Here is a 13,090-nt window from a genome sequence, read left to right on the forward strand (position 1 = left end):
TACCAGAACTTGGAAGTGTCCTGGACAAACTTCACAATCACGAGTTTATCATTTGGGCTATCTGTGAAGCAAAATTATCATACAGAATATTTTTACTGCTGTCTCATTTATGACAAGGATGCAAATCTAAATCTACGCCTAGGTGGGAGGGATAGGCACGTGGGTCCTAAGCGGGGAAGGAAACGCAGATCCAAGGACTCAATAGTACGGTACACCACCAGTGCCTCATGGCCCCGTGGCGCAGTGCAAGACACAGATGTTTCCAGTTCCAGAAAGGAGGCCCCAGAAGCAAGGCTGGTGTCAAACACTTGAAACAGTTCAGAACTCAATTCGATTAATGATTTAACTGGGAAAAAGAAAGTAACTTTCAAAGATCTCTATTTTCAGGTCAAAGTGAAGCCAGAACTATTGCGGCATCTGCACTGCCTACTGCTGGAATGTGTCTACAGTGGGCCCAGGAGGAAGTGGAGCACATCTACTAGAAGCACTGTGGCTGGAGCTTTAGACCAGCAGTATGAGAAAGAGCCATGGGAATCTAACCTGTTCCTGCAGAACGTGAGTTAACCCTGGAGATCTGCTCAAATAAGAAACCCCAGACGGAGCCCTCCTTCCCTAAGGGAACGGGCAGAGGCGGAGACATACCTGGCAAAGGTGAGGCCACTTCTGAAGGCTTGCAGAAGTCTGGAAGGACATTCGGGAAGGGGATGCTCATCGTGCTCCCACTGTGGGGGCTGGAGAAGCCACTGGAGGAAGGGGAGACTGAGCCCAAGGAACGGTCACCCTCTGAGGCTCTCTTCTTCTCGGGGAGGGGTGGCTGCCCAGGCAGGCTTACCCCCTGGTTCTGCAGGCCTGGACTGTGATGGCTGCTGAGTCCAGGTGACACCGTGAGAAAGTTGTGGGGCAGGAAGCCGTTGTCGGGAGTGCCTGCCGTTGGCAGAGAGGTTCCAGGAACTGGAGATGTGCCGTGGGAATTGACCAGCAGGGCACCAGGGTCCTCGCTGGGTGGAAGGCCACTTGCTACCTGGGCAGTGCTGAAGCCTAAGAAGGCCTGGCTGCCTGCAGGGGGCAGAGCATCCTGAGGCTCTGCCATGGACAGCTCATGGCTGTGGAAAGAGGCCTGGAGCTCTGAGGACTGGAAGCAGGGCAGCCCTGGCGAGTCCTTGCCAGCGCTGCAGAAGTCATGGGTGCTGAGAGAACTGTCAGAAGGGTGGCTGTTCCCCAGTAGGGTTAGGGTGGACTTGGGGCTGCTCTCTACCCACTGGCGTTCTGCAGAAGACGGGCTGTTCAAAAGACAAAAATAGCCATGAGGGAACGTAAGGGACTTACGGTTACCTCAAAATCAGCAACCATTGCAAGACATAGAGAGGATGGGGCTGGGGAATTGGACACTGAGGCTTGTTGGGCAGCAGAAAAGAGGCAGTATCCCCATCCCTTAGATGTGTGTCAGTGACATGGGTCAACCTTGGTCTTAAACTGAAAATTCCAGGAATAAACAATTGCTAGATCTTAAACGTCACTCTTAGTGGAACGGTGAGTTATAAGCTACCCTACTCCATCATGTCCAGGTTGTATACCTTCCCTGATTCAGCGTATCCATGTGGTATATGCTACCCACTCTTAGTCAGTAGTCAGATGACTGGCTGGTGTGGTGTTTGCATTCACTTAACTCTCAGGTTACTTAAAAATGGCCCAAAGGGGCTGGAGAGATGGCTTGGTGGTTAAGAGCTGGCGGCTCTTACAGAGGACTAGGTTTGATTCCCAGCACACACACAGTGGTTCACGACTGCTTGCAACTCCTATTCCAGAGGATCTGATGCCCTCTTCTGACCCCCACAGGGACCAGGTATATATGTGGTAAACAGATATACATGCAGATAAAACAGTCATTCAATAAAAATAAATAAACATATAAACATTAAAAAATATAGTCCCAAAGAACAAGAGAAGATGCTGGCTGACTGGTTGTGCCCATGGGAATCTGTAATGTATTTCCTTTGAGAAAAGGCATGAATAGGTATGAATGCTTTAGAAAAACGTATTATGTAAAGGGTTTCATCCTGTCTAGGATCTCAGGCATTAACCAGTCCCCAGACTGTATCTCCTGCAAACAGGGGGACAACTTGACTGGGAACTACTACATTCAGGAACCTAGGAAAGTCATTAAAAATATAGTTCTTGTAACTATATAGTTAAATTGATATACACTAGGTGCAGACTCTATGTGTGATAGTCATTTTAATTTTTAACTTTTCAAAATCTATTCTATTTATCTATCTATTTATCATATTTCTTTCCATTGATTTTTCGGGACAGGGTTTCTCTGTGTAGTCCTGGCTATCTTAGAACTCACTTTGTAGACCTGGCTGGCCTCGAACTCACAGCCTGCCTCTGCCTCCCAAGTGCTGGGATTAAAGGCGCGCACCTCCACTGCCCAGCTGACTCTTTTTATTTCAATGGGAAAGGAAACTGGAAACCTATACAAGAGACATGGGGGAGTTTAGTTTTACTTTGGGCCAAAGTAGTGGTTGGCCTTACTGGTTTTCTTTTTAAAACAAAAGAGGACAGTTTGGCTACCACAGCCCTTTTCTTTCCATACTTTGCAAAGCTTTTTGTGATGTTTTCCTATGTGCTCATGTATATTTCCAGGGCCAGTGCACAAGAGCAAGTTCCATGAGTAGCGGTGTCCGGCACACAGTCTGGGGCACGGGCTCTTCTCCACCATGACTGAGTGGGGTCTCACTGTTGGGCCCTGCTCTTCCCAGTCTTTCCTTTCTACTCTCAGTGTGGTGCTCTGGCCTCGGAGGGGCACTTCTAACAGGGTGAAATCCCTTCTTCCTACCTCTCTCTCCTCTGGCCAGGTCCATTGCTGGAGACTGTACAGGAGGACGCGAACATCTGCTGGAAGTTGGGTGTGGCGGGCATATCCGCCCGGAGCATGGTGGGTTTGGGTCCGATGGGGCTCTCTGACATCCCCACGGTGTGGCTGATAATCTCTGGGCAGCCTCGTGGTTCTGAAGAAAGGAAACAGAAAGCAGAGAGACCCTGATTATGTGAGTCACAATGTCACAATCTCAGCCCTTTCCTGTGTCCATAATCAGCTGGTTTTTGAAGCTTTTCTGTTGCCCATGGCCACAGTGAACCATGGCAGCAGTAGCACAGGAGGCTGGAGGGGTGGCTTTGTGCTACTCTGCGTATATTATAACCCATCACTGTTACCAAAGGAGAAAACAGCTGATTCAGTCTCCATCTGCACTGTCCGTCTTGAGCTGGTTGCTCATGTATGTTCCGCCCACCCTGTAAACCAGAAGGGGTCTTCTTCCACGAGATGCTCTCTTCCCTCTCTTCCCTTGAGCACAGGTCTGCAGAGCTGCCATCTGGCATGCTTACCTTTCTTTCTGCTTCCTACCCTCCCGTATTAGTGACTCTGGGGCTGCATGTCCACAGACCATAGGCTATGGATCTGATCTGCTACATGCTGTTCTTGGGAGATGAAGATGCAGGTTCAGAATTGACCAAGAAGGCCAAAGTCGTAGAGAAACGAGCCTTGGAACAAGTCAGGTATATCTCAGTCCTAAGCCTCGGGGGTTGGCACAAGTGGCTCCTGGGAGCTAAAAGGGCCTTGGGCAGGTTTCTTCTGAGTAGTAACAAAAACCGAAGTGTTGGAAATACTCAGGAAGCATGACCCTGGCCAGTGACAAAAGCTTTCAATGCCCTATGCCCCAGGACACCAGAGTCAGGATACGAAAGCTTTCATGCAGCCTACTTAAAACTGTATCTTCTCTGAGGAATATCTCAACATTCAAACCTGCCTCCCACTCCATCTCACTTTAATTTTGATACAATCTTAAAATCCTAATTAAAATATTGTCAGGAAATATGATGAGTATGATAAGTGAAAGAAAAAAAAAAACAACCAAATTACCACCCTCCCAAACAAAACGGAACAAAACCTCACCAAGCAAGAGACATAGCTGGTTTTAAATTTGAAGTTAAAACACAGAGACTACAAAGAAACATAAAATAGAGAAATTCACATTTCACCAAAGAACCTGGGTACCTACGGAGAGTCTAATGGAAGCTCTAGAAATTAACAGCAGAACAACTAAAATAGCTAGGGACTTCAGCAGTGAACTGGACACAGCAGAGGGGAGGGCAAACCTGGGGTGAGGAGGAAGCGTGCAGGGAAACACTGAAGCAAGGACGGAAAAGACAAACTCAGCCAGAGAGACGGGGCCAGGAAGAAAGCTTCTACTACATGAGACCTACAGGGAGTGGGCAGAAGCAGAAGCCATGCTGGAAAAGACATTTGCTGAGAATTTACCAAAATACCAAAGAAGTCAAACCTCAAGTTAGAAGGAAATTACCATGGATACCAGAATAGGATAAATGAAAAGAGCTGACAGCTAGTTAGTACGGCAAATCCTTGGAAAAACCAGGACAAAATCTTAAATGCTGGGCCTTCCTCGTTGGGCCATGACGGACACTAACTGTTGGGCTGTAGTTTTCAGCTCTTATTAAAATTCTCAGTATAGGAAAACCCAGAACTGATGTGATATTTGAATAAATCACAGGGTCAATGTCCCTGTCTTCTGGGATTTATCTGTACATCCTTGGGACGGGTATAGTCTCCTTATCCCCACTCCCCCAGTACAATCCATAACAAACATTTACAAAATAGATGTTTGGTGTGCTAGTTAACTAACTGCATGGTCTTCCAAGCTCATCCTTTAAATTTTCAGCGACAGCTGCATGGATAAACAAATGCACACAATGGTTAGACCATCCCTCCCCTCACTGTCTTCCGGGTGGTGACTTAGCTTCATTCACACCCATGCAAAGAAGGAAACCAGAACATGGTAGTAATAACACCAGCATGGTCCTGCCCTCCAGAGATCACCATCTGTCAGAGAACAAGGCCTGGAGGGAGGTGGAGTCTGTGACTTCCAGGGGGACCATGGGTGGCTTCCAGGGGGACCATGGTTGGCTCCGTTCTGTCTAGAGGGAGCCTGGATGCCTTCTACAGTTTATCAGTTACTCCACTTGCGGCTGTTAAGGCAGGAACAGTTCATTTTTGCTGACAGTTTCAGGGGATACAGTCCACCACGGTGGAGCAGGCAAGGAAGCAGGAGAATGAGACAGCTGATGTGTCTACACTAAGGAAGCAAGGCGTAGGCAGGAAACACAACTGAGCTACAAAACCTCAAGTCCCGCCCCTCCTGATCCATTTCCTCCAGTGAGATTCTACCTCCTACAGCTTCGATCACCTTCCAGAACAATAAAAACAGCTGGGGATAAAGTGTGCACAAACACAGGAGCATGGCATGTGAGTGGAGGATGAGGATTGGGGGGACCACAGAATTCACATTTAAATCACAACATAGCAGAGGCGGCATTTGATTACATCCAAGAAGGATAGTGAGCTACAAGTGGGTACCATAGGCTTGGAGAACAGCAACCCCTGGCCTGCTGTCCATGGGGAGGAGCTGTCCCCACCCTCCACTGGTGGTACACAGATGAGGTTCTGGACACGCTTACTATGAATGCATGGATGGATGAACATCTGGATGGATGAGAAGAAGGGGCTAGAGTCCTGAGCATGCTGTGGAACTTCCGTGAGAGTCTGGCTGGAGGCTGGAAGGAGGTGTGGGTTATCCCTAGAATCCAGTTCCCAGGAGCAGCACAGATCTCTGAAATCTTTAGAGCTGTTCATCAGTAAAATCAAACACACTGGCCAGCAGGGGATGGAGTGCAGTACTCAGCATCGGTCCCTGTGACCCAGCTGCTCCCGGAGGCCCCACACAGTACAGGACAATCCTCACCGCTCCTGCCTCTGCTTGCTGAGTTCCTTAGCCTTGAGGATGCAGGGAACCCATGCCAAAATTCGGAAGCCCTAAATATGCTTACATGGCGCCAACGACTCCCTTCAAGTGAAAGCAGGCGGAGGGAAATCAAACCCCACTTTGTTCCTGTTATCATCGTGTTTTCCCAGAAAACAGCAAGCCCAGCACTTCCCATGAAAGTGGCTTTGTTTATCATTCAACAGCACCAACTCTGGGGGCACTGTGGCAGCATGGTTGGTTCCCTCTTGTCCCAGGCCTTGTGTTAGTACTTAACTCTTTCTTTCCAGAAACAGCTGCCTAAGCATTATGTTTACGCTAAGCTCTTGGTCAGGGACCCCCAGGCACTTGGCACAATTTCTGCTGCAGATCCCTTTCCCTTGCCTGCACTCGGGAATGCATACCAGCCAACAAGCAACCTCTGTAGAGGTAGTAGCATCACACCAGTGACTTCACTTTCTATCTGAACCTCCACATTCACAGAGTCAGGGCTGCTAGTTGCTTCTTTAAGTCAGCAGGATGATGATCAAATGCAGACACCAAGAAGACACTGGTGAAGGTACCAGTTTGCAGGGCACCTACACAGTGCAGAAACAGAGCAGCCATCTTCCTCTGAGACACCTTCATAAGTTCTCCTGTGATCTGTCCTTGCTGACAGTGCAGTGCATGGGACAGAGCAGCCATCTTCAGAGGCTTCCTCTGAGACACCTTCATAAGTTCTCCTGTGTTCTGTCCTTGCTGACAGTGCAGTGCATGGGACAGAAATCCCACAGACCTTGGGAGTATGCTGAAATCTTACTCAAGGAACTGATAGAGGCTTTAGTCAAGCAGAGGTCTTCAGACCCTTCTGCATAGGTTTCTAGAAATCTGCTCATAAGAACAGCAGACGGAGTTGTGGCCACTGTTCTTTAACTTCAACATGAGGGTCACAGTAACACTGCTGGTGAAATGACACCAGCCAGGATGGTAGCAGCCTTGTCCTTCAGAGAAAGGGACCTACATATATCACAGAAGGGGCAACTGGTTTAGAAGCAACTACTCAGAGAGTCTATAGGGCAGCCCCAGTCCTTCCAGACCCTGCCTTCCTGAGGCATGAAGTCCTCCTCTGTTAAAGTGAAGTGTCTGTGGCAGGGAAAGGCTTGATGGGGTCCTGCCCAGACAGCGTTTAGCTGCTGCCAATCTTCTTGACGGCATCATTTTTTGTTTTTGTTTTTTGTTTTTTGCTTTTTTTTAATCCACACACTCATATTTCCCCCTGCTGGTCAAATGCAGAGGAAGGGCAAAAGGGGATAATATCATGTTTGGAATTCCAAGATAACCCCACTTTCTGGTTTTTCCTCCAAGCCCATTAGTGTCCTTGGTGCCCTGTGGTTTAGGAGTGCAGAGAACTCTGCCTAGCCTCCCTTCCAAGCCAGGCGGGAACTGGGGGGCATATGCCCAGCCTCTTGGGATCTTAGGAATGTCTGCACTCTTCTCCTCTCTGCTTCCACTTCCTCCACTTCCTGTACCAGAATGAGGGTGAGAAGGGGTCACTGGCATTCTTCCAAACGATCTATTTTTATGCTTTCTTTCAAAAGCTGCTGCAGGAGTATTCTGTGGGAAGCTGGACACCAGTCACTCCACACTGGTCACTGGTGTCTTATAAGTTAACAAAAGAACTCTGTGCTTACAGCCAGGACCACTGATAGCCTGGACAGTAGGAATTTTATCTTCATCCACATACCCATCCATCCATCCAACCATCCATCAACCCACCCACTCATGCACCCACCCATCCATCCACCCACTCATCCATCCATCCATCCACCCACTCATCCATCCATCCATCCATCCACCCACTCATCCATCCATCCATCCATCCACCCATCAACCTACCCACCCACCCATCCATTCATCCACCCACCCACCTACCCACCCATTCATCCATTCACCAATCCACCCATCCATCCCCATTCACCCACCTATCCATTTTCACCTGCCTTCTTCCCTCCTTACTGGTCAGACCCAAGTTAAATAAGTAGTCTCCTTTGCTATTACTTGAGAGTCCTGGCCATCACAGCATCGACACATCTCTTAGGCTGACTCTTGCTGGCACAACACAGGGGATTACTGGATACACTCTCAAGTTCTGGGACCTCAGAGCACTTCCTCCTTATAAACTTATCAATTGGGGTCATAATAGATGGTTTTGGGTGTTTGTTTACATAAGCATCTGAAAATTCTATTTCCAGAAGGCAAAACTTTTTATGGGAGGTTTGATGGTAGTGAAATTTTAAAAAGACGTCCTTATCTTATAATTCTGCTAGCTAAAAATAAAAGGTTATTAAAACCAGCTTTTTCAGTACTTCTGGGGTGCTCTGTTTCTGCAAAGTGTATGAAGTGTTTACTGGTTTTTTTTTTTTTTGAAAATATACTTCATCAAACTTTCAAAAAAAATAAAACCAGCTTTTTGAAAGCAAGGAAAAATGGGCAGGCATTTATGTTTAACGAGAATTAACAAGTGAAATCCCCAGACACTGGAAGAGCAGCACATGTTTCTTGCTGAGAATCTCCAGCCCTGTAGACGGTATACAAACACGCATGAAAACATATGAATAGGAAGATTTATGCTTTCCTCTTGCCAAGATGCTTCTTGGTAATTTGTGAGGTCAATGTTCATGGTGTATCAACTCTGTTCTTGACACAAGCAAGGTTTTTATTTCCCCTGGAGGGCAGAGGTAGCCTAGCTACCATTGGAGGTATTATTATTATTATCATTATTATTTACTAATTTACTCATTTATTTTAAGCAGGGTCTCACGGAACCCAGGCTGGCTTCAGACTTACTGTGTAGTCAAGGCTAGCCCTGAATTCTGGATCCTCTGGCTTCCACCTCCCAAAATCTGAGTTTACACATGTTACACCGCACCTAACTTTGGGGTTAGAATTCCCACCAGCCAACAATCAGCTCACCCTTCTTTGACATTTTCATGCCAACAGGAGTGACTCCTTTAAAAGAATCATGCCAGTCTTCCCTTTAACCAGCAACAGGAAAGAAAGGAGAGGCACCCATAAAAAGGATCATTACAAGCAAGGACCCATGTTTTCCTGTTCCTTAGAGATGCTCCACTTAAATTCAAAGATTCTAACTGAAACCGGGAAGCAAACACCCTGTCCTGCTCACTCGGGGTGGAATTCTGTGTACAGAATTCCAATGTCGAAGCACTGAAAACAACAGCTTCCAAGTCGCCTGGATCCTGGGATGCATTATACATGGCCAACAGCTCTGGAGGGCCCCAGCAGCTCACAAGAGATGAGCATCCTTCGCACCCGCTGTGGTCTGAGTTCTCAGGAAAAACACTTCCCGCCTGCTAGACTTACAGGAAAATTAGACAGAAGGATGCCTTAGGGTGGGGAGACTGAGCTACCTGAAGGCCACATGCAGCTGGAAGACAAGCTGTCACAGAACTCAGAGACTGGGAATGTGGGCAGCGCACCAAGGACAGAGAGAGGCCCCTCTTGCCTGGTGACCAAATCCCTGCAAAGCGAGATCTGAGGACAGGCCCTCATGATGCTCAGTCACACCCCACTGTTACTAATTTATTAAAACAGGCATGGATTACTATCCTGGACACCTCTAAGTGACAATTCCAGTGACTTTAAGTCCAACTTTCATTGCTGTTGATCCATCACTACCGTCTATCTCTAAAACGTGCTCTTATAAACTCAAACCTTGTCCTCTATTAAACCAATTCTTTTTGCTTCCCTGCTCCTGGCAACTCCACTCTCCTTTCTATCTTTAGAAATTCTACTCTTTCACAGACCATGTGAGTAACTTATTCAGCATTTGTTCTTTCGTGACTTAGCATAAAGTCCCTGTCTTTCACAAGCACACATGGTGGCACGTGCCAGAAAGTCCCCTCCTGCTCAGGCTGAGCACCCACCCACTGAATGGAATTCCTATTCAGCCTGTCCGTCACTGCTGCAAGGACACGTGTGTTAGAACCATTAGTTATAGTCTTAGTCCTCTAGCCAGTTTGAGTGGGCACTGGTCACTGTAGCGGAAACTGGCCTCGGTGACAGATGCTTTCCCTTCCGGAGCTGGGACCACCCAGTGGAGATGGAGGCAAATTAACATCAACGAGGATAAGGTGGTCAAGCTGCAGCGAGGGGGAATGGAGTGGTACCAGAAAGAAAAAGGAAGGCATAGTTCTTTCCACCCCCAGGGAAAACCTCCTTATGCAGAGTTTAAAAACGAAACGAACAAACCAGCACACCAAACTTCCAAACACAGAGGGAGTGTCTTGTCACCACACTGGAGACATCATCTCTGTCCCTTCAGGATCCCCAGGCAGATTGGGGCTGAGGATCAAGGCTGCATCAAGAAAAGACCAGCGTTTCTAGGGGAATAAACCAGACCAGGGCCAGCCAGAAGTTATTGGTGATGAAAATATTAGCAAGCTCTGGCTGTTCCAAATTTCCAGTCCCCTGAAGAATTCTAGTTCCATAACTGGGTCTGCACACAGCAGAAGTCTTGGTACTTTGTGCCTGTGGGCAGAATCCCCACAGAATCCAGCTATCCTTTAGAGATGGGGCACGTGAAGGATGCTGAGCCCTATTCCTTAACCATACTCAGGCAGGAACTATCAATCAGTACTAAAGGGCTTCACAAACAAAGGCTCCAGAGTCAGACCCAGGACAAATACTTTCTCTTCTAACAAGTACATCACAGAGCTCTGCTCCGAGTTCTACACTATGCCCAGGCTCAGGATGCAGAGACACCATTCCTGTTATCTATGTATGAAGTCTCTGTCTGGGACTTAGAAACTATAAATCCAACGAAGTCATCTTTATAGGACCTTTTTCTCTATTGCATCCACAGCACCCCCAGTCCACAAAATACCCAGGACCATAGGCAGTTTGTAGAAGATTTCCTGTATCCTTCCTTAACTGGAACATCACTGGTCAGATTCCCAAGCAAGCCCCTAACGAGGCAATGGTATCTATAACCAGAACGTCTGATACTGTGAGTTACAGTGCACAAAATACCAAGAGGCAGATAATACTTCACGAGCTCAGCTTTGGTCAAACCTACTTAACAAAAAGGTATGTCATTCTCACTATGGGACAGACAACAGTAGGTGAAACTTGGAGCAGTCTCACTTGACCTTCAACATATTTTACCTTTCAGAAAAAAAAATCATTTAATATCAACGTATTACTAAAAATATGTGTCTGTGGGGCACTTAATAGACCACCTTGACTTTAGAACAATGGGCAAATGCTCACCCTAGCACCCAGTATAATCGCTTTCTTATCTAATGTAAACAGAGACTGCTTTCGTTCATTTCCCAGCCTCCCAGACCCAAATAATCACATAGAAACTACATTAATTCCAACACGGTTTGGCCAATGGTTCATGCCTATTTCTAGCTAGCTCTTATATCTTAAATTAACACATTTCTATTACTCAATATGCCACCATGGGGCTATGGCCTACTGCTAAGGTTCCAGCAGTATCTTTCTCTTTCAGCAGCTACATGGTGTCTCTTTGACTCCGCCTACTCTCTCTCTCTATCTCTTCCAGCCTGACTATATGGTGCCCTGCCACAGGCCAAGTCTCTGCTTACAATCTAATGGCTGCACCATGGACTTCCGCACCATGTTCCAAACCGGGCTGCTGGGACAGTGGCTGTTGACTGAGGCTTGGGGCATTAGCTTGTGCCCCTGGAGAGAACTGGCATGCTCCCTGCACCAGGATCCCAGCCTGATTCTCAGCTTGTCCTTCTTGTTGTGAAAGCTCCATGGGTTAGATCCTGGTGTCTCATCACTCAGGGTCTTAGCTCAGTCTACCATAACCAACAAGCACCAACTGACTTCTCATTGCTCTGGATCCTGGAGATCCATGTTCTAGATGTCAGCAGTTTCTCTCTCGTCCACCTACTGTTATCTTCTTCCCTTTGCCTCTCTTCTTGTACTTATAGCCCAATCTCCTCTTATGAGAAGGACCACAGTCATACTGAATCAGACTGTACCTCAGGGGACTCCAATTTAACCACCTGTGTGAAGATCTCATTTCCTAACGCAGTCACATCTGAGGTCAGGCCAGGTCTTTCACTCAGTTCTAACTTGGGAATAAGAGCTCAGGAATGCAGCCTTGCTTGAAGGCAGCAGGGTGGATGGGGGTGTCCACCAGGGTTCTTGAGGACCAAGGAAGAGAGGATAAGCAGTGTGTATCCAGCATGATCAGACTGGAACCACCCTCTAAGGCAATTGTTCTCCACCTTCCTAGTGCTGTGACCCCTTCACACAGTTCCTCATACTGTGGTGACCCCTAAAGATAATTGTTTTCATTGCTACTTCATAGCCGTAATTTTGCTACTACTATGAACCACAATGTAAATATCTGTGTTTCCTGATGGTCCTGGGTGACCCATGTGAGGGATCGTTTGACCCCCGCAAAGTGGTTGCCATCTGCAGGATGAGAAAGGTTGGTCATAATGTTAGTCTAAGGAAGAAGTAGGAGATGGCACATGAATTGTCTAAACTGTCTCTTCCATGGCTTACAAGATGGAGATTCTGACTAGGCTGGGTCACAGCTCCATAAGAGACTACTTTGTCTTAAACCCTATGTCCCATGAGGCCCTGTACCAGCCAGAGGAGCTCCCTTCTCATTTGATTCTCTTCCCTTCTTGGCCTGAGGGGCAAGCTAGGGAAGCCTTGAATAGGATAGGGCCCTGAATGGGCAATGGTACCTCTTCCCAGAACTTCTGACACTGTGCGCTATAGGACACACAATGGAAGCTTTCAGATCACAGTTTCTTTGGTTTTTGTGTTTCTCTCACAGGTTTCTAATTTCCCTTATTTCTAGCATGCAAGTGGTCCATGCCAACTCACTCGAGAGTTGTCAACTCATCTCTTAGCTTCAGGGTTGCCATTTTGCTTCTGGCTGGCTTTCCTTTCCTGGGAGCAGTGTAGGGTCGTGTCACGTGCAGAGTGCCACTGGTACCAGGGCTGAGGCCACTGCCCAACCAGCTCTTTAGGCAAGTCCAAAACCTCAAACAACAGCCAGACCACCAGCACTGCCCAGATGCTGCCAGGCTGTGCTGGTACTTGGCTGGACTTCCAATAAAGTTTTCAGGGCATTAAAATTGCTCCCAAAGTAACAACTAATCAATAGGCTGATTCACAGCAAGCTGCAGTTTTTGCCATGGAGGATTCCTTTTCAGAGAAGGACATCCTGTGACAGAACCTTCTGGGCCTGAGGCTCTCAG

The 13,090-nt window shown here is 47.4% G+C and overlaps 1 protein-coding gene across 1 annotated transcript in view; it reads right to left on the reverse strand.

Moving 5' to 3' along the window:
- Tns3 (tensin 3) overlaps positions 1 to 13,090 on the reverse strand; it is a 194,938-nt gene that overhangs the window by 20,930 nt on the left and 160,918 nt on the right. The window contains exons 21-23 of the mRNA XM_005359223.3: positions 2,840 to 3,011; positions 643 to 1,280; positions 4 to 61 (exon numbers count right to left, since the gene is read on the reverse strand). Of these exons, the coding sequence (XP_005359280.2) occupies positions 4 to 61; positions 643 to 1,280; positions 2,840 to 3,011 (868 nt within the window). The remainder of the gene's footprint in view (positions 1 to 3; positions 62 to 642; positions 1,281 to 2,839; positions 3,012 to 13,090) is intronic.

This window comes from Microtus ochrogaster, linkage group LG1 (assembly GCF_000317375.1).
Source record: "Microtus ochrogaster isolate Prairie Vole_2 linkage group LG1, MicOch1.0, whole genome shotgun sequence".
Classification (NCBI taxonomy): Eukaryota; Metazoa; Chordata; class Mammalia; order Rodentia; family Cricetidae; genus Microtus; species Microtus ochrogaster.